Here is a 27,720-nt window from a genome sequence, read left to right as displayed (position 1 = left end):
GATAGACGCGAGGCAAACAAAGCTCGACCCTCAAACCCTGCTAGTTCCGATTGCCCTTTCGACGCCTCTGGAATAGGTCAATGTGAGCCAAGTTTGGCGGATGAGAAATCAATGGATCTGTTAACTTTAAATATAACTCTGGTAAAAATTGGTATTAAAATGTTTGTTCAAATTCTTTGAACTAAGTATTGAATGGATTTAAATTTTAAAGAAATTTAATAACTTATTAAATCCTTTTATTTGTGGGTTGAATGCATGTACATAACTTGAGCTGCCGCACGAATCACTGCATTTGATTAGGGCGCACCAAGATCCTTCTCGTAAATATGAATACATTTAACCAAGGACATCGATGGCACTAATTCTTATTATGTATTTATTTTATTTAGTTCTGCAAATCTGCAAGTTCGTGAAATTATGAATGTAGGTACCTACTTATATTTTAGGTTGTAAAATATAGCGACTATATGGCTGTACGTCTGTAAATGTATTGAACTATTCAAAGGCAGTTCAAAGGTGCCTACAGTTAAAATACAATAGATTTAGATTTGTTAATATAAACCAACTAAATTTACAAAATGACATGTCATAATATCCCGGTGGAATGGATTCAAAATGGCGCAATCGGTGACAGTAGCAATTTAGATGTTGTGGTTGTAATTTAGTGCTGAATTCATAATGTGCTTTGGCACAGATGCGAAAGTCTTAGAATAAGAGTGTACTTATAAGTTTTACCTGAAGTTACTGAACGAAATAAAATTACACAATGAACACCCGTTTGTTACCGATGTTGTGTAAACATTAGTTCTACATTAGTTAGTATTTTTACGTAGATAGGTGCCTGTCTTTCAGATTGTGGCGGTGAGAGCACCATATTTTCACCAAGAACATGTTATTTGAAATGGACATGGTCTATATTGGATTGATTAAGTATTTTATTTAAGAATGGAAAATCTATGTTATTTCCGCTTGATTTTTTCATAAAAAATGATTAAAGTTAGCTATTTATTAAATTATTTTGATCGGTGAATACGATTAAATATAAAGTAAGATAGGTACTTAAATAGATAGATCTGGAATCATTGGTAAAATTGAGCGTATTTTAAGGACGTATCTTTGTATAAACAGTATTCCAAAAGGTTGTAGTCGAAGTGGGGTGAGTCAAGGGTCAACTTTAGTTGTTGAGAATGCCTTCCAGAGTCATCCCCTTTCAATTTACTATACTCTGTTACTCTTGTATAAGTAGCATAATTACCTTAAATTAAGACATTAAGCATGTATTATTTAGCTACTTTGTTGGTTTGTCGTCGACACGATAAGAAGAAGAAGAAGAAGATATTAAGCGAATATAAATAACAATGATATTACTCACAATAGGTGGCGGTGGTGAGCCGGTCGATGGTGTCTTGCTTCAGTTTGGAGTTCTTCTTGCCCATGTTTACGACTGAGACGGGATCGCGCGGCAAAGAGAACTAATGTGCTTTCTTGGGCCCGGAGGGACTTTCTATTACATTGTATTCCACTACCACTTGTACGAAGATCTGGAAGAGAAATAAGTTATTTTAGTTAATAAATTACAATATAGGTACAGGTGTTGCAAAAAGAGTAAACGAAGCCGAAACCTACGTGCGCACTTGTGCAGCATGTTATATCTGAGTCCGGAAACGAAATCAGAATGCCAAAAAATAATGTCAAAAGTTTCGGCTTAGTATAGGTACCCTTTTGGCAACACTCTGTGTATATTTGATGTGAGTGAAAGAAATTTATCATTCCACATATTTTTTCAAAAGTTTTATTTTTATCAGATTATACATTAAATGATAAAATTATAATCTCTCTCTCTCTCTCTCAGCCTTCAGTAGTCCACTGTTGGACATAGGCCTCTCCTAACGATCGCCACCCCAAACGGTCACCCGCCATCTGCATCCAGCGGCTTCCCGCTACCTTCCGCAGATCATCAGACCAACGGGTTGGGGGGCGACCGACACGCCGTTTGCCGACACGGGGTCTCCACTCCAGAACCTTTCTACTCCAGCGGTCGTCGGCTCTGCGGGCTACGTGGCCAGCCCATTGCCACTTCAGCGTGCTAATCCTTTTGGCTATGTCGGTAACTTTAGTTCTCCTGCGGATTTCTTCATTACGAATCCTATCTCGCAGGGACACGCCTAACATAGCCCTTTCCATAGCACGCTGAGCAACTCTGAGCTTGTGGATAAGCCCTTTGGTGAAGCACCACGTCTCGGCTCCGTAAGTCATCACTGGCAACACGCACTTGGGGGGCTTGTCGCTCACGTCCGTAGGTACAAACCCTAGTTACCCTACACGTGTCCCCTGGGTGGTGCTAACGAGTGACAACGCCGAATGTCGGGCGGCGGTAAATCGACCCGACCTCCTCTCCTAGCAGAGGCGGCGATCTCCCGCCGTAAAAAAGGAGAATCACCAACACGCCTGCCAAGTGCGGTGATTATGGCAAATACACCTCCTGATGGAAAAAACAAAGCCCCGGCCCCCAGTCCCCGGCAGCCCCGCTATCCCGGACTCCGGTAGCGGTCACGGTAACGGCGGGGCAGGGGGTGCGAAGAATCTCCGGCAGAGAGTCGGCTACCAGCCCAACCGACCCTTGCACCTGGCAACATATAACGCACGGACACTGAGGGAAGACGTGAAGATAGAGGAGCTGGAAGAGGAAATCAGCAAGTTAAAATGGGACATTATAGGGTTATCCGAAGTCCGACGAGAGGGAGAGGATACGGAAATTCTCCAGTCCGGAAACTTGCTGTACCACCGGGAGGGCGACCAACTGTCCCAAGGGGGTGTCGGGTTCATCGTCAACAAGTCCCTCGTCAACAACATCGTTGAAATCGGAAGTGTGTCGACACGGGTTGCGTACCTCATCCTGAGAATATCTAAACGATACTCAATGAAGGTCATACAGGTTTACGCACCCACATCTAAGCACACCGATGATGAGGTCGAACTTGCGTATGAAGACGTATCGTCTGCCCTGCGTAAGCTCACTACTCATTTCACGGTGGTGATGGGAGACTTTAACGCGAAACTCGGAAAACAAGAAGGCGGCGAGACGAAAGTGGGGTCACATGGATTTGGAGTCCGGAACCATCGTGGGCAAATGCTGGCTGACTTCTTGGAGAAGGAGGGCCTCTATATGTGGAGGGCCTCTAAATTATAATCATTAATCCCTAACTAAAACTAACTAATATAAAATTAAAATTAAAAAGAAGATGCAGGCCAGATCGCTGTCACTGTCGGGTAGGGTACCCAAGACGCTGGCCGCGTTACCTCGCTGTATGGCGATGCTTATCCTTTGAGCGAGGTACGAGCCAGCCCTAGGGTCCCGTGTGACTTCTTTGAGCCTACTGCCATTAAAGTTCAAAAGTTCAAATATATATTTTTTTCAGAAGAATTTTAGTTTTAAATCTCTGGACCCCTTTTTATTACGTTGGAAATAGAAATAACTTCTGTGGAAGATGGTTATAGTTTCCATTCTCATATTAGTATTAATGCAATAGATTAAACCGTTATCTAAATCTTTACCAAGATAACATAAAATATGCTATATAAAACTAAGAACTCAGTAAATAAAATTATGTAGTTATAGAATATTGAGAGCGGTCTCTTTAAAGTATTTTTGTACGACTTCAGCAATCAAGTTCGTATCAGTTCCTTAGAGAAAGTTCAAGCAGTCCAGACGTCGGCAGTAAAAAACTCATCGGTGTTTTTATTACTTTGTTTGCCATATAAAAAGTGCAAATTCTTGTGGTATAAACTATGAAAACTTTTTTACAATGATGTGAAATTTTAGGATAGTAATAGTAAAATATCAAAATACCTAAGTTCACATAAAAAAGGCAATAAAGTCAAAATTACGCAGTATCAAGGAGAATTATTCGACAAGATTGTTATAGATAAGTATGAAGGGCCAAACATGTGGTTCACCGGATACATTCGACCGAATATTCGGTAAAACTTTTACTGAACCGAATATTCAGTCATATATTCGGTAATACACTCACGGGCGATGAAAAAGTTCCACTCACAAAATGCCGCCATCAAACAACCCAAATTGTTTCAAGAATTTTATTTAAAAATTAAACAGAATATTACGGTTTTAAGTAATATCTATTATGCACTGATAAATGTACTTCAATGTTGCAAAAGGCGTTATTAAGCTAGCCTTTTCCGTTTGGGAGTAAATTGGTGCTTTTCTCAGTGGAACCTTCATTGCCCGTGAGTGTATTTGATTCTGTTCCGTTGCAATGAATATCTTGATTATATTCCTTCTATTTATTACTGTAATGGAAAAACTGCAGAGTAGACCTGATAATTAGTTCAATCCGAACAAAATAATTTAAAAAAATACTTATTAATGCTAAGAAATATGCTGTACAGAAATAGATTTAACCTCTAATTAGGAGTTGGTGCAAGCAAACCTTACCGGGAAGGTTTAGTGCCAATTTCTCCATAGTCGATTATTTAAACGACAGGGATTAAAACATAAAAAACATAAAACACTGCCACTGTTAGATTTGAACCTGCTTTTTAACAAGACCTACACACGTTTCCTCAACAAATTCCAACCAACCTTTTTTAATTGTTTGTCTGCAGCATATTTAAACAACACTTAAACTCCATCACTGTAGGTATATCTGAATTACTATTTCCACTTTTTCCACCCAAAACACATACACAACGCACTATCTGAAACGAGGAAAAAGTGTATGTGAGTTTTTTTGTAAGTATTAAAATGTCTCTCGCACCGGCCGCACAGCTTTAAAACTTTTGTTTTTATTAGGCAGGTAAGTACTTACTTTATATAAAAATACTATTTTACAAAAAAACATCGCATTGCGTATTAAAATTACACATAAAACACTGTAATATTTGCACCCACAAACATACACTATCTGAAACTTTTCCAGAATGACGAAGCATCATTCAGTAAGTCATGGATTTTCCTATAATTCTGATAATTTAAACGTAGTATTCTTATGTATAATATAATAGTATATCTATTCTAATATCGTTATAAACATTTAATTTGATTGGCCTAGTTAGCCTAGCCTTTGAATTTCCGATAGAGCTGCCGAAAAATTACAGACATAATCTAAGTAGGTACTGTTCAAACTAAAGCGCTTTCACCTTACAAAAAAGTATATTTAACATAATAGTGACCTGAATAAGCCTTGTAAAAACAAAAGTCTCCACAATAAATATACGTAAGTACCTACTCGAAATCAGATTAAGTAAAGACTACTCGCGCTCTTAGATTGGAGACACGATAAGAGGTGATTAATGAAGGCAAGTCATCAAATTGGTTCGAATTCTCTGTAGAACACTATTTTAAGAAGTAGAGCTACCTTAAGTTGGAGGTCCGCGTGGTTTTATAACTTTTAGGAGGCTAAGTGCTATTTTATTATCGCCATCTGTACACCGAACGCTAAAAGAGTATAGAAGTGGTACAAAGATACGAATTCATTCGACAAAGTGGGCACATGGCGTGCCGTGGTGGCCTGAAATAAAGCAAGTGACAAATTCAGCTTAGCCCGTGCTCGCATCTCAAATATTCATTGTAGGGGTGCAAACCTTACGACATTTTAAGACCAGTCGTTCCGGTGCGGCTACTGCGCCACTCAAATAAAACTGTAAGAAGAAAATTGAGCTTGCCACTAACCTGAGGGACGAGCTATTTTATGTGCCCACTCCCAGAATTAGCATTTTACTGAGGCGTGCCACAGGGCCTTCAAATTGTACATATTTTAGGACTTTCATAAAGGTTTAAACGGAAAAAGACTGAAGTTTAGTGTAAGCAATATCTAACATTGATAAATAGGTTTATGAAGGATATGTGCTCTTGCTGGATGTAATATAAAGTTACTTACAAAGCACTAAACATGTTATAATATGTCATCATATTAAACATACCAATTGCATAATAACTCCCCGCAACTTCATAATTTTCCAAACAAAACTATACACACGCTATGCCACTTTTGGAGGGTAAAAATATTTAGCTTTAAAGCTTATTTAGCAGGTAAAATACGATTTTTCACGAATGCTTTAAAAATACATTCATATAAACTATTTCTAGCTGGAAACAGTTGCATTTGAATTGTGCTCTCATAAACCCTTTCGGATTTTTAGAATCCACAGTGAAAAGTTATACCTATGTACTGGCTTGTAAGCCAGCTATGTAGCAAATTTTCGACTACTTATAAATATCACCAGTAATAGACTGATTATCAACTGTAATAACGTAGTTCTGTGTTGAGTGTTGAGCCTTTTAAACGAATAAACATTAAAATGTACATTAAAGTACTCTGTCATCATTATTAAACAAACCCAAACATTATTAAGCAAATTCCGTTGTCACTACGTCAAACATATCAACTCAACTAGCCCTTATGATGTGGAGTGCTTCAATATTTAAACATTGTACTCCACTCGACACGTAGCTCGGTCCACCTAGTAAAAGTGAATGTTTATGTTATACACAGCGTCAGTATACTCATCGTTTCTACAACGTTGGACATCAAAGACAGGTTTCGAAGTTTGTAATCGATTAGTGTCACACTCCCCACGGCTGTGTTCGGTGAGCTGACTTGGTCGCTTCGTGTCGGCTGACATGTGACCCCAAATAAACTTCCGATGACATTGTTACCCATCGATTGTGCTGAGTGAACACTGAATGCTTTTGTTAGGGTTGAACATTTGATATGAAATCAGAATGGGAACTTTCGCCCACAACATCCCGAAGTCACAAGCCAATGGCTTAGATATGAGATAGGCAGCCTCTATCTAATACTGTGGTGCCGCAGTGATATTTAAAAAGCGGTTTTTAGATTCGATCTCTTGCGACAAATATAAACCGCTGCTTGAACCCTGAAAGCGTGTTAGTTGAAGGTGGTGAGCGGTCAAGTTAGGGCGGCCATCGCGGGGCGGATGACACGCGGGGCACTCTGCTAGTGAACATTACCGTAAAATGTCCGGAATATTACGACCGACCGGTAAAGAACCGGAAAGGATGGCGCGAACAAACCTGTGGCCCGCCCGATATAGAGGTTGGAGACTTGAAATGTCTACATAATAAGATTATATTTTGACATAAGTAGGTACGAAATTGCAATAATTGCGGTATCGCTGCATTTTTGATAATATAATATACTTATTAATATGTATACATATTGTTTGCGATCCTTCACATACATACGTAGTATAATTCCATAATTTTGTATATAGCACTTGATGATAGCCCGATGAGTTATGGCTGAAAAACAGTTTTTTTTTTTGTTTCGGCACAAAATACGGCAATAAAGTACTTTTGACAAAATTTCCGCTTTTACCAAAATTTCAAATTTTTTTTTGCAGTCAAAAGTTAAGAGGACAGGTAACTGTTAATTTTCCTAAAATAGAAACTGTGAGGGCACGTGTGATGTGAACTAATCCGTGAAACAGGCTGTTTTTACGAAAAACTCACCGAAACAAATGGAACAATACATCGTCGTACTTTTTAGCTTGTTCATTCCCGTATTGTTTGGTCACGAATTAATTGGAAACAGCCCTCAGCAGAGGCTTGTAATTTAACTTTACTGAGCATTTACAAAATTAAGCTGAGTAACCGGGTCGTTGAACCCACCCTTCCAACAAGGGTGGTATAGAGTGCCACGTCAAGTGAAAGTGCAGTGTTATCGTCCAGTGAAAATTAGTGACTTTACGTATTATTGTATAGTAGAATTTTTTTCGTGATATGTGGGTTATTATACCTAACAAAAGTTGTTTAGAATGAAGAGCTCTGACACCGTATGTGCATTTGTGCATCTACGAAAAACTCACCCGTATAAATACTTTTCACAAATATTTTATTGGTGTAAACCACCATTACATAGAAAGTGGAAGCTTTTACAATATTTCTCGTTGCGGTTCTCTCCCTGGGGCCATCCTTTAACCGCAATAGAAAGAAATGCATGTTGCTAGTTCTCTAGCGTCGCAGATGCGGCGGAGAATCGCCAAAACATATTGCTTTTAGTGCTATTATGCGACAAGAATACCTGAATACCGCAGTTATTAAGTGTCTACTTGTGCTTCTAGGATAATTATTTCGTTCTAATATTGCCAGCTGGAGTATTGTTGAGTACCAATAACATCCCACTCGGTATTGAAACAATATGGGAATGAGCAACAAAGGGTACTTAAAACGATCGAAAGCTTCATCAGACCATGTGGTCGGTTGGAATTTTGGAAGGTGTTTGTATTTTAATTAAAACGCATTAAAACCCACAAATCAGCCGACTCCGGTGCATTTCAACATTTCACATTGTCGGACGACATTGCTATTTATATGTGTGGTCGGTTAATCAAATATACGTACATTCTAGTGCCATGTAGTGCCATGTACTCTAAATAATTTAATACATATAATATATTACGATGTAGGTTTCTATTATTGTAGTTGTGTGAAATGAACAAAATTCCATGACATGCACCATCATACCAACCCTTACCACACAATTAATTACACATATATTGTATTGGAATTTAGACCTGGAGGGCTATTACTATGGATTTCATTTTCACATTTTCAAACTCTAAAAAGTAACCACGTCACCAGCACAGGGCAGCTGCTGTGCTAAGGGCTCGTGGTCTCCGATAATGAACTGCTGTATTATGTGAGATCAAGTAAAACCAAGAGCTTCTACAATATCAATTACTTATTAATGTAAGTACTCAATCAGCGATACGACTCGCAACCTATCATGTGAGTAAAATGTGCAGCGAAAAGGGGGTGACTAGCATGTGAATCACCTCTGGCTACCCCATTCGGGTATTACAGTTGTGAGCATATGTATGTATCCTGGGCACTCCGGCGGCTACATGTATCACCAAGCTGACAATTGCCAGTTAAGCTCCAGTGTTTCTAACCCAGACGCAAAACTTTGAAGATGACCCTGAATCATAAATGACACGCACTGTACTCGCAGTCACACTAATTACTTATTTCTACCTACATAACGAGGTCATGCTCGACACGAGGCATCGGCATCAACTGCGTCGCGACTAATGCTGAGATTGCAGACAATCCAGGCATTCCCTGAGTGCATCCACTGTCTAAAGAGGGTGCGTAACACGAGCAGATTTTTTTTTTCTTTTAAAATTATTAATCTGGGTAAAAATAACACAAATATTGCGGCGAGCATTTTAGGTACTTGCACCAGACATGTATCGGACAGCCCCCCAACAGAATATCGTTTTAGTTTATCGTTTTTAACTTTAAGTTGGCCCAACTCTAAGTACGTTCTAGAAGTAGGGACGGGTCATCTACTTTCGTCTTAAAATACCACTCTCGCAACACCCTGCATAAATGAATCGAATTGACCAGAATATCCTTTATTTTTATAGACTATTCAATATGTGAGTAAAGAAATACTTTTTTCATAACCCACAAACCTTGCCGGCATGTTTCATAAATGTGTAAATAAGTAAGCTCGTAGTTTGGCAAAGTTCTAACTCTAAAACACGAGGGACGAAAGTTTGTACCAGAGGCTTTTAAAGATGAAATGATTATGGCGAGTTTACAGAGAGTGTGCCGGCTTACGAGAAATGTTCGGAGTGCCGAAATTATAAGTACCTATGTTGGTTAATTCTGCTGTTGGACAGCATATAGGACAGCTATATACTGAAAAATGAACTGTAATCATAGCTTGAGAGAATTGATTGAGCTCTAATATACCTAATAATGATAATTACGTAGCTACTTTGTCGTAAACCTATACATAATGGCGCATCTTCAAATAAATACTTTATAAACTATGGGTAACATAATATTTTACTTGCGCTCTTTATAAATATCATAGAAAGACACCGTCGTAAAATTACGATCTACCCACGACACCCACGTACATTGCATTTGCCGTTTTTATCCGGAAAAAGTAGTCAGAGGCGGAATTTTTACTTGGAAAAATATCAGTCGTTTGTTAGTCTTAAAATATGATATTGGAAAGAGATTATCTCCACTTGAAGGACGTTAAAAATAAAGAAAAAAGAAGCAAAATAAGTACGTTTTAAAAATAAAGTACGTACCTAGGTATTCTGGTTTCTGTTTCACTAAATTATATCTTAAATTTTAAATACCGCGTCGCGATGATCACCTGTTTAAAATGTCATATATAGCTCTTTTGAATTAAAAACAAATCTTTGTTGAGATATTTCACATAAATAATAATTTTATCTTCGATTATACCATGAACAAACTTTTCAATCTTTATGTACCTACATACAAAATATTTATGGACAACTTACTTTTTTTTAAAATAAAGTAATATTTCTGAGAAACCATTGCTTTGATGCCAGCTTCGATGAATCAAAATAAGATGACGGGTAATTCAATCTCTCTCAGTTTCTTTAATGTTTTCGTTAAGTCTTGTCTTGAATGTTCTGGACATTGTTATGATGCTTGTAGTAAATTATTATTGAAACACAAAGGTATGTTAAAGACCAGGAAAGAATCTTATGGTGCTACTTGGAGTTTATTGCCTGATATGAGTAGGTACATATTTTACACTCACGGGAAATGTAAAAGTTCCTCTCACAAAATACCGAAATCAATAGATCCCAACTTTTTCAAACATTTAATTAACATTTTGAACAAAATATTACCGTTTTTAGTTTGCAATATCCAGATGCTCTGTTAAATGTAAGTACTTTAATGTTTCAGAAGGAGTCATTAAGGTAGCATTTTCCGTTTAGGAGTAATTTGGTGCTTTTCTCAGTGGAACCTTTTAATTGCCCGTGAGTGTACCTATACCTATAAGGAATACATTAATTTGTAAAATTAAAACGGTGCCAATATAAATCTTATTTGTTGCAATATGTACACCGAAGAACAATCGTAGTTTGAACCTTAGCTCGTTATAATACGGAATGTTTTAGCAAACATAAACTTGATAACCTCCCTACGAGTGTAAGGGAGGTTATACTTAGAACGACCTCAATGCCAGGGGGTAGATTAGATACAGGTTCGATATAATCTCTTGAGTGTAAGCTATTAAAACGTTAATTTGCATACACAACCGTTTAAAAGTAAATCAGACTTGATTAAAGTAATTAAAACGCGACTTTCAAGTGTTCAGTACCTACAACTACATATGTATATGTTTTATTCTGCGATTTAAGTATACCTACTACTTTAAATGTGATTCTAACAATAAAATTGATACTATACATTTTATATGTGCATTGTCTTCTTCGCAACAGCCTGTAGAGCTCGCAAGAAGTAGTTGAAAACTCATTACGTAGAGATTCCGCATCGAGCAACCTGTATACGGCACTGACCAGAAAAAGGTTAAGTGCCAATTTCTCCATAGTCGGTTAGAGCATAACCGGGAGAAGTGGTTGACTTTTGACACATCTGTCATGAATTTTATACGGAGATGTCATTTAATTTATAAATCAATCCCTGGATGGGTTAGATAACCGACTATGGAGAAATTGGCACTAACTGTGGTACCACAAAAACATAATACACTGTTTAGCTAGTGTTTAAAACGAAATTTGACAGATTTTGTAGGCGTTTGACAGCGCTAAACATCTGATAAATATTGTCTATGTTTTTGTGGCGCTAAATATTTAACAATCCATACCAACATCTATTCAATACTTTATTATAATAATATGTGTGACATAGAGGGTGTTTTTATTTTAAGTGTAACTAAATTGCCGATTTATTTTGGTTTGTGAATGGCGGGATTTGAACCCGCATCTCCTGAGTGAGAAGCGGGCGCTTACCCGACTGAGCTACCATAACCTAATATTCGTTCTCCATAGTAAAAAGTCACGTGACCATCAAAGTTTCTATGGAAAAGGAATTTTTATTTTGGCCTGTTTCACAATGTCTGGTTAGTGGCTACCTGTCGGATAAAATACATGCTGTCACTCTCTGTCATTATTTTTTAGACAGTGACAGTATGTATTTTGTCCGACAGGTAGCTATTAACCAGACATTGTGAAACAGGCGCTAAGGCTAAAGTAGATGTCTCATAAAAGTTATTGTTTAGCCTCCACTGCCGAACTAGGTAAAAACCTGTATTTCAGCAAGTAGCACCTCTTCCACCAAAAATAGACAAAGGCAGAAGTAGACTCGCTATGTCTGTTTATGTAACTTAAAAAAAAGTATGTTACAGTTACTTATAACTAACATAAAAAGTAAGAAATAACAGAATTTATTAAATTATAATATAATATAATTTAGAGAATTTTGAGAATGTGCTTTCTTGTCTTACTTGTGTTATAAATTCACAGAAAATGAGAGTAAGATTAATGTAAGATATCATATATATTTTGATTATTACTTTTATCAGTGTACGTGTGCAAGAACAACCAGCTAATTAAGTATAATAATTGTAATTTAAAAGGATCAAAATGTGGGTTAGTGCATTCAACAGTTAAAAACCATACCACAAATAGCTAAATTACTTCAGAATCTTTAAAAGATCCTCAGTTTCAGCGTTAGAAGCCATTTCGTAACAACCTTTTTTAATGAGTATAATTAGTTATTATGTACCTAATTACGTAGAATGGTTCATCACGGACAAATCTCTGTGATTTTTGTGATGCAATTTTGTAATTAATCAATAATGATGAAAAGAATTTGATAAAAAAAATAAAAAAACTGTGCTGAATCATCGTAGAGCAGTACTGGAAACATAGTCCAGATCAAGCCTAAGTCCCTTTTTTTTTTTTTTTTTTTTTTTAAAGATTTTATTATCACTCCACAGACTTTATGTCCGTGCCTTTTTGAGAGATCAATATATTGTGAGAGTTTGGTTGTTTTTTGTCTTCATCTTTTAACTACTCACTACTCAATGTGGAAGCTTATAATATATATATATTATCTTTTATATATATATATACCTATATATTATTAATATTTTTTTTTTTTTTGCACTCCTGGAGGAAAATCTACACAGACACCTGGGAAGGGGACCCAGGTAGTGTCGGCCTTTAACCGACTAAAAACCCCCAGTTGTGCATTTCTTGTTTTTTTTTTTTTTTTTTTTTCTTCTCTGAAGAATTTTTTCTTCTTTTAAGTTCTCTGAAGACAGCTGACACTGGCCCTACCCTTCAAATGTTTGTTGCCATTATAATTGTAAGTGTGACTGTGTGAAACAAAGAAAAAAAAAAAAAAAAAAAGCCTAAGTCCCTTAGATTAGGAATATTCGTTAACTCAACACCAACCATTTTGTGGGTAATTTATAATTAACAATTAAGTAGACACTAGTATAAATTATAGTACATACAATAAATTATTGTCTTTTTACAGCGGCCCGGATGTCACGGCGATCATGCACCCCTCACTATTCGACCTGGGATCTCCGAATAAAACCCCGGATCAAGCCAACAACAACTTTATTGCATTGAATTAAAGGTAGCAACCGTATGCCACACTCTAAAGCCCGTATCCGTGAACCCGGAAAAACCCTTGTCCTAAATAAATAGGATAAATCGTCGGCATAACGACGGTGGCTCTCCGTTGATCCCACAAATACAATTTGGACTATAATCGTCCTGCAAAAAAACCTTCAGCTACGTGAGTTTTCTAGTATTCGAAACGCAGGTTCGTGTTGAAACAGTAAATACGTTGAAAGCGCCTATTTGAGGTGGAACACGTAGTGCCATTTGTTTGATTAAGGTTCGCGGGTGAATCCTCCGTAAGATTTGCTCGAGTGGTCCGGGAGCGGGCAGACAGGCTGGTGCCAGCATCGATCGCCCGTTCCCACTTCCCTCACACACTGGGGGGTCACTTTATATGACGAAAAACTAAGTTTCTGAGCTCTACTGCACGAGTCACGAGTCTATCTCGCTGTATTAAACGTGCCGATTGCACGACAGCTCTCGTTCGTTCGTATTTCGTCAGTATAGAGTGATCCTCCTGAACTGTGGTAACTTTGCTCCATTGTGGGCACGCACACACGCGCATATCTCTGGACCCGCACGCACACAGCTGCAAGCTAATGGTTGTACCTAAATTATCTGATCCCGTCATCGTGTAGTTGTTATTAACGTTGCGTGCCTGTCGCGGCTTTCAGCTAAGTTACTCGTATAATTGGACAATTTTCCAACACTTTAGAAGCTTATTTAATGTCGGCGGAAAGTTATGAGATGTCGGCGCAGGCAGTGCTTAATCGTTTCATTCGTTCTGGGATTTTGTAGCGAAGTGAAAAATATTTTTTTCAGTGAGTGACAAACAAAAATGTTTATTTTTCAGGTTTTTTGTGCAATTGTCGTGGTATATTATTATTTGTCAGTGTTAAGACTACTTTGGTTTAAAAACCTACATAGTTACGATTATGTACGTTACCATTTCTACATCATGATAACTTTTGCTTTCACAACAAAAGGGAATATGAAACCAATAATAACTAATGTTACCAAAATATGTAGAGACAATGGCAGCCTATTTCTGAACCCAATAATATATTTTTTCCCTTTTCCCCTCATTTGCAGAAATATACTAAGTTAGGCTGACATCGGTGACCTTCCCGAATAACTTATCTAAGTATTCGCAAAAACTGATAAAGGCCAGGAAAAAGGCAACTACGTACGTAATAGGTAAATCATGTTATTATACATAGAGAAATAACGGAGAATTTCCGAACTACCAATTTACAGGCTTTTTACAGGTTGACCCACCAGGATATAGGTACAAACTACAAAATATTGTTATCTAAAAGTTCAATTGACATTCATCATAAAACAATCTATATTTTTCTCCCAAAAGCTTTGTAGTTTTTTTGTGTTTTACACGTGTTCCCATATTGTGTGTTGAATATATTTTTATGCTTGTTTTATGATTTCTAGAAACTGATAGATGACCTACCAACTTTTTGTATAGTATTTTATTTATCATTTTAAAATATAGGAAACCAATACACTCAACATTTTGCAACGGTCTGTATGTTTTTATGAAATACTGAGTCATAATAATAATAATAATTATATTACAAACCATGTAGATCATGAATACATAAGTTTTAAATTGTTCTTGAACACTCACTGGTCATCTTATTTAGTGTAAAATTAGCAATGAGCCTGGATTAAGCTTTTTATTATTTGTTAATTTTATTTTTGTGTTGTTTCTGTGTGTGTGAAATAAATTTATTTTCTTTCTTTCAATGAAAATTGCGTGCAGCGTGGGCTTCTAGTTACGACTGGGACCATGGACATACGACCATTGATGACCATGAAAAAGGACATCAATACGTAAATATTTCATAAGTAAACGAGCTTTGAATTGATAAAGGGCAAAAACCGGCCAGCTGTGTCACTGCCACGGGCCGCCCAAAAACAAAATTGATTTAGGTTAGTATTGTGAAACCACTGAATACAACGTTATTTTACAGAAACTCGTGTGTAAGGGAAAGGGGACAAAATGATTTTGTTCCATTTGTATGTTATTTGTTCTATTCAGCTATGGCTTGTTAATTAATCTATATCGAGGTTTGTAATATACATATATTTTTTTAATTATCAATTTAATCCTTTGGAAGCCAAGCCTTATTCATTGCCATATGGTTTGTCACGTATCTAGTCCGTAATCCGCTTTTACAGTGTCAAGTAATAAGTATAATTATTTAATAAGTATAATAATTAAGTATAATTATTGTACTAAAATTACAAGTCCAACAACAATTAAAGTGAGAGAATACCTACTGAAGCACACAAATAAAATTATGGAATGTAAACAGAATTGCACAGCGGGGCAAAGCGGGGTCTCTAATAGTCGTAAGCCTATTCACATAAAATAAGACTTACCCCGGTTTAAGATCGAGTAAGAACGTGCTCAAAGCACGCCTCGGTCGCTATCGTACATTTAGCGGAATTCTGCAGACCAGCACGAGGGTTACTCTATACTGACGAAAAACAAACGAACAAGAGCTTTCGTGCAATCGGCACGTTTGCAACGAGATAAGAGTCCGAGCGGGCTGAAACAGATTTTTTTGTTATTAGGGTTCCGTAGCCAAAATGGCAAAAACGGAACCCTTATAGTTTCGTCATGTCCGTCTGTCCGTCTGTCCGTCTGTCCGTCTGTCACAGCCGATTTACTCGAAAACTATAAGTACTACAGTGATGAAATTTGATGGGAATATGTGTTGTATGAACCGCTACAAAAATATGACACTAAATAGTAAAAAAAAGAATTGGGGGTGGGGCCCCCCATACATGTAACTGAGGGATGAAATTTTTTTTTTCGATGTACATACCCGTGTGGGGTATCAATGGAAAGGTCTTTTAAAATGATATAAAGTTTTCTAAAAAACATTTTTCTTTAAGTGAACGGTTTTTGAGATATCAGCTCTCAAAGTCGTAAAAAGTATGTCCCCCCCCTCTATTTTTATAACTACGGGGTATAAAATTCTAAAAAAAATAGAGGTGATGCATGCTAATTAACCCTTTCAACGATTTTTGGTTTGATCAAAGTATCTCTTATAGTTTTTGAGATAGGTTGATTTAACTGTAATATTATATTTGCTGCTACGGAACCCTTTGTGCGCGAGCCCGACTCGCACTTGGCCGGTTTTTGTTATATAGAGTGACCCCCAGGTCTCCTTTAATTACGAGAAGGTATTACAGCGAAAGGCGAGAGTCGGGAAACTGCGCACGGAGCATTTCTGATTGTGAAAGACTGATGTCCTCTTCGGAACAGACTATTCTCGTTAATAGTATTCAAAAGGGAAATTATAAAATACTGTTATAAACAAGATATACCTCATCATCAAATACCTCAAGTCTTGCTCAAAGTCGTCTCTACCAGATGGTTTGAAAGAAACGGATGCATTGGAGGCAAGGCTATCCCATATCTATACTAAAGTAAATAACCGGCCAAGTGCGAGTCGGGCTCGCGCACAAAGGGTTCCGTAGCAGCAAAATTACAGTTAAATCAACCTATCTCAAAAACTATAAGAGATACTTTGATCAAACCAAAAATCGTTGAAAGAATTAATTAGCATGCATCACCTCTATTTTTTTTAGAATTTTATACCCCGTAGTTATAAAAATAGAGGGGGGGGGGACATACTTTTTACGACTTTGAGAGCTGATATCTCAAAAACCGTTCACTTTAAGAAAAATGTTTTTTAGAAAACTTTATATCATTTTAAAAGACCTTTCCATTGATACCCCACACGGGTATGTACATCGAAAAAAAAAATTTCATCCCTCAGTTGCATGTATGGGGGGCCCCACCCCCAATTCTTTTTTTTACTATTTAGTGTCATATTTTTGTAGCGGTTCATACAACACATATTCCCATCAAATTTCATCACTGTAGTACTTATAGTTTCCGAGTAAATCGGCTGTGACAGACGGACAGACGGACAGACGGACATGACGAAACTATAAGGGTTCCGTTTTTGCCATTTTGGCTACGGAACCCTAAAAATCGAAATCAACTAAGTTATACCACTATTGAACTGGTTATCTCGTCTATACTTATATAACAGCACGAGAGTTGAAATAAATATTTATTAAAAATTGAATGCCGATTGAAATTTATTAGTTCAGTGACATGGAAATAAATCCATCTTTTTTAATGGAGATCATTTCCCAACAGGCTTGTAAAATGTTGGATTATTATTTTGTCGAGAGGCGGTGCTTATGAAGTTAGATACAATTATTTGTTGAAACACTTTCCTCGTTCCAAACGAAGGTATTGAACAAAATGAAAAAAATATTCTGTAGAAAGGTTAAACATAGTTATAGTACCGAAAAAAACCCTTCCTTCATTGGAAGGACACTCGTGCCCCAGCAGTGGGGACGTGATGGGTCGTGATCTTATGTGATAACACCGACTGTAACTTTAATACACCATATTTTCTTAACAAACCAAAAATGTTGTTGTCGTCCTAAGGTACCCTAATGGTACAGAGGGCCTTCACGAGAATGCGCCACGCCGTCCTGTCCTCAGCAACCGCTCTGGCCTCCGTCCAGCTCAGGCCTTGCGCTCGCAGCTCGCCGTCCACTGTGCGCCGCCATGTGTGCACAGGGCGACCGCGTCTCCGATGGCCTCCTAGCGGTTTCCACTCGAAAGCGATGCTTGCCATGTAATCGGCTCCCCTTCTTATAGTGTGACCGATCCATCTCCATTTTCGCAATGCGATTTCTTGCTCTATTGGCGACTGTTTGCACACTTTCTACAGGTCAGCGTTCCGGATTGTGTTCGGCCAGAAGATGCGGAGGATCGACCTCAGGGATTTGTTGACGAACTGACGAACTTGTAAACCAAAACTTGAAAACCAAAAATAGAGGTAGGTAAGTATTTTCGAAAATAAACGATAAGTAAATAAATAGTAAAAATATCTCACTGGAAAATACCAGAGGTACTGTAATTATTCACATCTAATTTAGAATCGAACCGCCATACATTTATTTATCTCCATTATTGCGCGTATGAATATCACAAACAAGCACATTCTTTCTATTCTATCTACCTGGGTACCCGCAACAAAGCGAATCCACTCATCGCTCCTACCTTTTGTATATTTGTACACAAAAGAATATTGTACGGAATAATATTAACTGTGGTACCTGCTATACATAAATAAAATAGGTATAAACACGGCATATTTAAATAGATAGAGATCAATATTGCATAGGTACTTAGATATTTGATAAAAGGTTGAGTAGCTATCATCTATTATAGATTTACTCAATAAGGAGATAAAGATCAAGGCTTGGAATGATAAATATACTTATGGTATGGTTAATAACCCTACTACAAGTTGCGGTTATGACTATGAACCGTCAAATAGTATTATCATTAGGAGTGCATGTGGCACAGGGCACAGGATTTCACATCAGCTTACACAGCATGAAACTCATGGAATCATTTTTGGGAAAGGAATATCCAGAAGGTTGCTCCACCGGAAACAACTTGACCGGAAATGAACTGCGAGCTATGATAAACGATGATGAGCTTGCACTTTCTACGGGGAAATTACTACGGCCACCGCGTTTTATGAAATTTAGGGCTTTCAGACGCAGTATTGTGTGTCTTTCTTTTACAATTAGTTATTATTAATCGTTCTAAATAGATATGAATTTTAATACATTGTAATTAACGTAAAATACTACCATTTACACAAGCTGCCCTAAGGATACCTAGGTACTACCTCCAATCATAAACTTCATTAGCCGCGCATCAAGAACTACCCGACCCACCCACCCACCAGATGTGTCAAGCCTATAAATACGGCCGCTCTAATAATCGAGTTTGCTTCGCCCTGATTAGCCTGACGTGATTTCAGCGAAAACCGCATAAACCGTACCGGTAGCGGCAAAACTGTGGACCAGCGATCCATCGATCGACCCATCATGCAAATCGCAAATGCAAATTCACTCTCAAGACGTTTTATCTCGAAATTCAGACTGAGCATGAACTAGATCGACCCTGTCTTAATCATCGACCGTCGCCTGATTTGCACAGCCGAGCTGAACGCCGGCTTTCCTTTCATATCAGGAATAATAAAGCAGTAAGCCTTTGAACGGAAAATACTATCATCGTAAAGTTATGGCATAGAATGTCATAAAAGAGGCTTTCTGTAATAATCTTCTTATCAGAAGGCAGTCAGCGGCGCGGCGGGCGGCGCGTCCAACGGCTCGCAATCCGTCTTCGTATGAATGCGCATCAAAAAGTCTGAAAGTCTTTGTTGACGGGCACCTAGATGGGATTATGTGTTATAAGTATGATCTAAAATTATTATAAACTCAGGCAGCAATGAAAAATTTCCAATTAGAAAATGCATGTACACCAAACGACAATATTTTTTTTTACATTTAGGTAGTTTAGAATTTGATCAAAATAGATATTTACGTTTTTAGTTTGTAATCTTCTGATGCGCTGTTAAATATACTTCAATATTTCACAGGACATCATTACGGCTAGTCTTTTAGGAGTAATTTAGGGCCATTGTCACTGGAACTTTTTCATTACTTGTGAGTGTAATTTCGCAATAACAACAAAAAAGTAGTCATGTCTAAAACTAGTCGTGTCTTTATTCTAGAAATAGCACGTGACATTGGTGACATCGGTGACGAGCACTATGTGGTTACAAACAACTGTTTTAGGTTGTGCAATGGGGTCTTCCTAAATGTAAACATTTTTATTTTGTACATGCTTTTACTCGTGTAGTTGAATAAATCTTGTCGCAATTAATTTAGCTGTTAGACACTCCTGTTAGACTATTTAGAAATGATTAATGTTAAAACAAACAAGTTAGGCTAATATTACCTTAAGAATTGGAGTAAGTCTTTCGAGCAAATATTATTATTCCCGAGGTCACAGTGTAGATAGAATTAAAACTTTCAAACCTAACTTCAGTCAGAGCAACTTGGTTTTCCATATCAAGGTTGATTCCCGTGAATATTATAATAATTAGGTTGTTAAGTTAGGACTTTCAAAGTAAACATCGCATTTCTGGGAAAACAGGAGGTCTACTACGGCATTGCGTATAGAATTCTGATTACGGATATGGCAGGAAGAGGAACGACTCTATCGCTTGGCATTAGGGGTGCCTGTAGCCTAGCATTGCTCTGAAGCATGGTTCGTTATTTCTGAATGCGAAGTCTGAATCCACATCGACGTGCTCGAAATATATACTTGGAGTTCCGTTAACTCCTACACTACTATTTCTGATTGAACTGGTTCGCTAGCGTTGCCTTTGGTTCAAAAACATTTTAAACCAATCTTGATACCCTATCTTTGTATTCTTTGTTATAGTTACTATCTCTGGAGGTGATAACTCTTCAAATAGGTTTCGACATCCTCTATATTTTCCTCACTGACACTTCAAATATTTAGGCCACAAATCCCAAATTCAAATAGGCACTTATTGTATTAAATCCACTTTGATAGCTTTTCTCGTTACTCAATCATGAATAAATTTATTTACACATGTATATTGCGAGGCTCGTGCCGACATTACATTTGCATGCAAGCTTCGTCGCAAATCACGTATAAAATCTCATCAAGAGCTGTGGAAGTGGTGAGGCATTTAATGAGTGTGGATGCGTGGGGGGGCATCCGCGCATGGATACTTGGGCTTAGTCAGACCTCATTTCTCCACTTTTCATATAACACTTATATATTCTATCTCTTATTTTATAAAAGCGACGCTAAATACGATGCAATTACATGTGCGTCGGTGTAAATTTTGATACATTTCTATAAACATTCACACGTTAATTGTGACTTGTACCATACATTAAACGCAATTAAATCAATTGTTGTCATGCTTTGAAAGTATCATATACCTATATAGTTTTAAAAAAACCTATTTAGGACACCACTGACCCCAGATATATACAAATAACTCTACGAATAACAAATAACTTACGCTCTAGTGCCTACTTTAAGAATACTGAAAACATATTCAGAAATAAATAAAAAAAATTAATAGATATAATTTTGCTGAACTTTTTGGTGCCTGATTTTTTTGCTGTCTGATATAATTTTGATGACCTTCAATTGTAAAAAATTACGAAAAAAAAGAATATGAAATGAAATGAACGAGGTCTGTGTGTCAAAAGTGGCTAGATTCAGGATTCAGGCCACAGGCTGTGCGCTGCTGTAATTAATTCTTTGAGGTCGGATGAACACTACATGTGGTGTGAAGAGTATGAATATAGCCAGGGTTCTAGGAGGTCACTTTATGCCAATAGAATTAGACATAAACTGAAAAAGACAAGTAGAAATTAATTAAATATATAAGGAGGAAAATAGATTGTAGATGGTATTTAACTGCTAGTTGAATGATTACACTCGCGAGCAATAATCAGTTCGACTTACAAACTGCCAATGGCCCCAATTTTTTTATACATTTAATTTTAATTAAAAATATATTTAAATATATGTGTTAAGTTGGTAATATTCTGATGCACTGTTGTCCGCGTATGTACTTCAATATTGCAAACGGCGTCTTTAAGCTAGCCTTTTCCTTATATATATCGTAGTATCTAATTTGGCGCTATTATCACTGGCACTTTTTCATTGCTCGCGATTGTATATCGTTTTACATAAGCACCTATACAGTGTGTTGTTTTTCGGACCCGACAAACTTTGGTTGTTTCCCGATGAAACTACTCGTAAAATCCACCCTTAAAGTTGGTCGGGTCCGAAAAACAACACACTGTATAGAATTTATTTACAAACCTAAAATATTTTATGCAGCGATCTTTAGTCAAAGGCAGCAGCTGGATAATATGAAATGCATAATAAAACATAATTAAAATACCACCGGAATACAAAAGAAAATGCCAAAACACAGCAGATACGAAAGGTATTACGAGCCGGAGGTAATTAATTAATATACCTTTTGTTGGCCATATTTCAATATTAATATTGTGGATTTGTTTACTCTATACAATCATAGCTTTTCCCGTGAGCTTGCCCTGTGGTGTAAGGTTAAATTAATTGATGAAATATATCTGTTTTTTTGCGTTATTCAAACGTGCACATAAAATAGTAATTCTAAACGTTTCATAAGAATATCAATCATACATACATATGTACGAAACATACACCAGAGTCCGTGTTGTTGTAGGGTACGAAGTGTACTTACATAGATTTTAAATAGTTGTAGCAGGGAAAGTTGAGGTGATATTATAATAATCCGAAATCGGTTCTCGTGAATAGTTTCATTCTAAAACGTTTACTTTCAAATTTTTATAAAATTGCGAATAAATCCATGAGACGCAATAATTTTTAACCGACTTTAAAAATGGTGGAGGAGGTTCTCAAATCTTATCATGATTGAATTAGTATAGTAGATTATCTTGGAATCCCAACGGGGATATGATTTTACTTCTTATTTATTAATTAAAACTGGCGAACCAGCTGCTCTATGGTTTTTTTTAATTTTATCTCCCAGCTAAGCTGCTTCGTAGATGCTATTTTTATAAATTATATTAGATTTAGTATCTGAAGCGAACGCAACGTGCTACGAGCGAACCGTTTATAAATAAACGGTCCATGAACGTGAACGCTGAACATTGCGAGTAAATCTTTTACACACGCCGCAAAACTTAACAACACTGCAACTGCAACGTTAGTTCAGCAACAATTTATTCGATTAAAATACTTAGATACGGTTCTCAGTAAATATGTTTGTTCTTATTCATGCTAAGGATGTAGGATGCATATTGGGAATGTTGCTGAGGAGGTCGAGCGAGAAATGCCTTTGAATTGTTTAATAAATGGAAATACCGAACACTCTAACAAGGATACTCTAACTCTAGATATAGGTACATATATGTATATTATCTGCTGCATGTTAAGTTCACTAAACAACAGATTGTCTTCGCTGGACCAAGAGACTGGGCGCCAGCCATGTATGGGGAGCTCAGATCTCTAGTGGACGGTAGCATTCACACCGAAAATACAAAATTTATTTATTTATTTATTTATTAACTACTTATATTATCTTACAGGATAAACCTAACACAATAATAAAGAAAAATAACAAACACAACAAAAAACTTTCTTAAAAAGACACAACAACTAAAAAAAAAAAAAAAAAAAAAAACAATAAACTAATCAACACATAACATATGAAACATAACCTTTGCGAACTCACCCAAAGAACATGTGAGAATGTCAGTCCTCTCAGATGCCTTGTTGATTAGCCTAATAGCCCTAGTGAGTGGAGCGTCATGTAGCAGGTTGGTGCGGGCGGTGGGCACCGCGAGCAGCCGGCCCGCGCGCCGCCGCAGCCCGCACCCGCCCGCCGGCACCGCGAGCCCGATGCTCTCCAGCACAGTGGGATTGCACAACCATCCTCTAAACACCATAAATACCATTTTGGTCAAAGCCAGGTCTCTCCTAACTTCAATCTTGCTGTATCCAACCATACCTAGTATAAATAAAGATGGGTACAGCAAAGGATAGCCCGGATACACCCCGTACATTTTTAGGTAAAGATACCTTAAAAATTTATTTTGAATACGCTCCAACATGAGATTATATTTAATTTCATGCGGAGCCCAGATGACTGCGTTGCTTTCTAATTTACTCCTAACTAGCGCATTATACAGGGCTTTCACAGTACGTATGTCTGTAAAGCCCTGGCAGCTACGGAGCACAAAACCTAAAGTTTTAAAAGCACCTTTACATATATTCACAATGTGATCACTAAATGACAGAGTGGATGGAAAATAGATAGGTACAGGCGAATAGAGACGTCCTCTTTTTTTTGAAGTCGGTTAAAAGAACTAAACTTTGCTTTTCGAATCAAACAATTGTTTCGATTGAGAAAAATCATAAACTAATATATAATACGTTAATACGAGTACCTAACGATTTTGGCCCCCACCCTGCTATAAGTCTTGTAAGTATGTAAACGCTATTTAAGTTAATCTGAAACGTAATGTCGTAAATCAAGCCAGTTCCGTCAGTAACGAAGCGTTAATATTAAGGAGCGTCGTTGGTCGGAATACTTTTGTCAAATATTTGTTTTACGGCAGGTTGGCGACCTTAATGTTGACAAAGAGTGTTGAAAAATGGCCTCCTGGCTTCGTCACGCAACGCCGAAGCCCATCGATGGGTACCTGCGGCCTTATAGCCTTACATAATACGAGCGCGGGCCACTCCCGTCCGAGCTCGCTCCCGACAAATAATGAGTTCTTTTCATGAATAAAGTGGCGCCCGGCTAATCTATGCAGGCACGCGACCCCGTGCGCGGCTGTCCGTATAGATTTCACAAACGGGCTATAATTACCGATAATGGAAAACGATATTTCTGTGTTTCTTTAAAATTAAGAATGTAGTTTAACGTACATAGGTGCAATGTAATTAAATATAACGATTTGTTTACCTTGTCCAATAGCTACGATCCTACGATAGTTTGAAAACTGGAACATGCATAGTATGAAATTAGCAACCGTTCATCCCATAAAACTCTCACAAAAACCTTACGGGTCAACGCTTTATACGCTAATTTCACAAAGTGAGTAATTAAAGTACGTAATACCTGAATACTCGTACCTAGAAACAAGTATTGCTAGATTTCATTATCCGCCATAACTTTTCCAGCTTAACGGCTCGTTACTAATCTCATTTGCATAAATAATCTCGAATAAATGTTGAAACCTGCAATAAAATTATTTGAGTGGCAATATTTCGCCGAAGCGCTTGTCTCAATAAAGTTTGTAGGTACCATCGAGCAAAGCCGCAAATATACGGTTGAACAATATCAACTGCGAGCCATGAGCCGGGCTAGACCGCCGAATGTTGCCGGGTGCACTCTAGCTTGACGAAATGCGAAGTTTCGGAGAGCTGGAATACGTTTATTGTAACGACATAGAGTCGTGGTTAGCGCAGCGGTGCTTCGAGACGAGTGGCCCTCCATATGTCTCCTAGGATTTCTGAGGAACACTGTTGCCAGATTTCACAGCTTACTCCGTCTCGGATTCATTCGTAGGAAACGACAAAACTAAAAATGTTCGTTCTACAAACAATTCATTTTGGTGACACAGTGAAAAGATATTAAATTTATAGCACAGTTACATACCACAGACATTTTCATGAAATTCCTGAAAATCATATTGCATTAGTTTCAATTTCTACTGCCACACTGTGCTTTTAGTTCAAAGGGAGCGATTCTATGAAATGCAGACCATGGACAGAACGCCAACGCATGTTTCCAACTATCAACTCCAACAAACTTTATTCTTAGATGAAATTATGTAATTATGAAATTGTAATTTATTTTAATTAAAAACGGCACAAGTTTACACGTGTGCATGACTGTGCTTGTATAAAGCGTGTATAATAAAGGAATGAGAGTCCTTTCTTTCCTTCAATTTTACAACCTGTCCAATCTATTTGTCAATGTTTGTATATCTTTATGATAACGGTTTTATTTCAAATAGTCTGTCCTTAAGATTAAGAAGAAGAAATCTTTAATTGTGAAAGGCCAGAAACATGTACCTACATAGGTTCGCTAGGTACGTAGGTAAAATAACTATCTATAATTCAGGTTCACAAGCTATGGTTAGTGAACCGATACAGCTGCTGGTATAATTATACTGTACTATAGATTAATATAATTGTCTACCTACGACCTTTTCGATTATGAATCGATGACGAATCAAAAAGGTTATATAAATGCACTTTAGGCTGGTTTAACCAAGGATTTCCTTGACCTTTTGCGGCATCGGCAAGGCATAAACCTGGAAAGGCTCTTTATATGTACAATAACGCACATTTTAAAAAATAGTTTTATCATCACTCTACAAGCCATAATAATTATGTCCGTGCCTTTTGAAGGGAGCGCATTATTCATCAATTATTAATTAGTCCTTGTTGTAAGCGAAAAAAATATCTTGTTCAATTTTGATACAGTTTAAGTGTAATCTGATTCCATTAGAAAAATCTCTCGATTCCTTTTATATTAAAACGTGTACATTACTGAAGAAAACATTTGCATTTTTATAGTTTCTCCCACAACATACGAACCGCCTACTCCCCAGTTACACAGTACACACATGTGTTGGTGTATGTATGTGTGGGTTTAGCCTCTTTTGTGGAACTTTGAAAAGGGAAACGTGTTTATGTTATGTAACTCACATGTGTACGGGATTTTCGCAAAAGCTCCGAATAAAACTCTTCGCGGATCAATCCCGAATATCAGCAGGAATGTTCTTTCTGTTGCTTCTGATTGTACAGTCAGCTGCATAAGTAGCTGTACACATTTGTACCTTGTTAAACTCACAAACTGCCTATACAAACATTGACAGTTGATTATGTAGGTAGTTTGACAAGGTACAAAAGTGTATAACTACTTAAGGTCTTCGCACATTATAACAACTCACCGGCGACTCGACTCTATGCTAGACATTGATATTTAAGCCCCGTGTCATATGTTCAAGGTTTAATTTCAAAAAATGATTATAAAGTAGTGTACAACGAGTAGCCTACGCATCTTACACTAAAGGTCATCCCCGACACGCTTGTCACGCAATGACCACACGTCGTCCACGCAACGACCACACGTTGTCCACGCAACGACTATGCGTTTGCGACTGACGCGTGACGGGCAACCATTTGCCAGCCCACTCGTTGCGTGGACAGCACACACCGTTGTCCACTCGTTGACACCGCGTTGTCCACTCGTTGACACCGCGTTGTCCACTAGTTACCATTGGGTGGATCAACTAGTTGACTACTCATCGAGAGTGTGAGTAGAGTTGCTGCCGCGTTGGCGTGGATTTGTTATAATGTGCGAAGACCTTTATGCAGCTGACCGTATAGTGGAGGACTCAAAAACCGTATCATTTTCACATTTAATCCATTACATGACATTACTGTAATGTGCAACGATTTTTTTATGTTGGATGATAAGACGATTGGTTGTAAGTGTACGGATTGCATCTATTTCCCTTTTATTAGCCGACTTCGAAAAAAGGAGGAGGTAGTCAATTCGTCTATACCTGTGTACTTTTTACGTTTCAGGATTCGAACCTCCGGCCTCTTGAATGTGGGCTTTATCTGATTACGGTTCTCATAGTCGTAGCACGTTTCTACACGTACAACTTGTCTTGCCAACTGTAGGTGCTGTGCGCCACATGTATGTTGTATACGCCTTATAGCAGTGTTTTCAGGACGAAGTTTGGCTTTGCAAGTCACATCAGAGTCCAAAACAACAACCCGGATTG

General features: G+C 37.6%; 1 protein-coding gene across 2 annotated transcripts in view; it reads right to left on the bottom strand.

Annotated features, from left to right (window-relative positions):
- LOC105380494 (frequenin-1) overlaps positions 1 to 27,720 on the bottom strand; it is a 122,297-nt gene that overhangs the window by 74,197 nt on the left and 20,380 nt on the right. Inside the window, exons 2-3 of one of the 2 annotated variants that reach the window (XM_048632679.1) lie at positions 4,604 to 4,719; positions 1,373 to 1,541 (exon numbers count right to left, since the gene is read on the bottom strand). In XM_048632679.1, coding sequence (XP_048488636.1) covers positions 1,373 to 1,436 — 64 coding nt within the window. In that variant the 5' untranslated portion in view covers positions 1,437 to 1,541; positions 4,604 to 4,719. The remainder of the gene's footprint in view (positions 1 to 1,372; positions 1,542 to 4,603; positions 4,720 to 27,720) is intronic. The other variant, XM_048632680.1, reaches the window with a different exon arrangement.

This window comes from Plutella xylostella, chromosome Z (genome assembly GCF_932276165.1).
Source record: "Plutella xylostella chromosome Z, ilPluXylo3.1, whole genome shotgun sequence".
Taxonomy (NCBI): domain Eukaryota; kingdom Metazoa; phylum Arthropoda; class Insecta; order Lepidoptera; family Plutellidae; genus Plutella; species Plutella xylostella.
The sequence above is the reverse complement of the archived record's forward strand: the minus strand, read 5'-3'. Positions and strand labels throughout refer to the sequence as shown.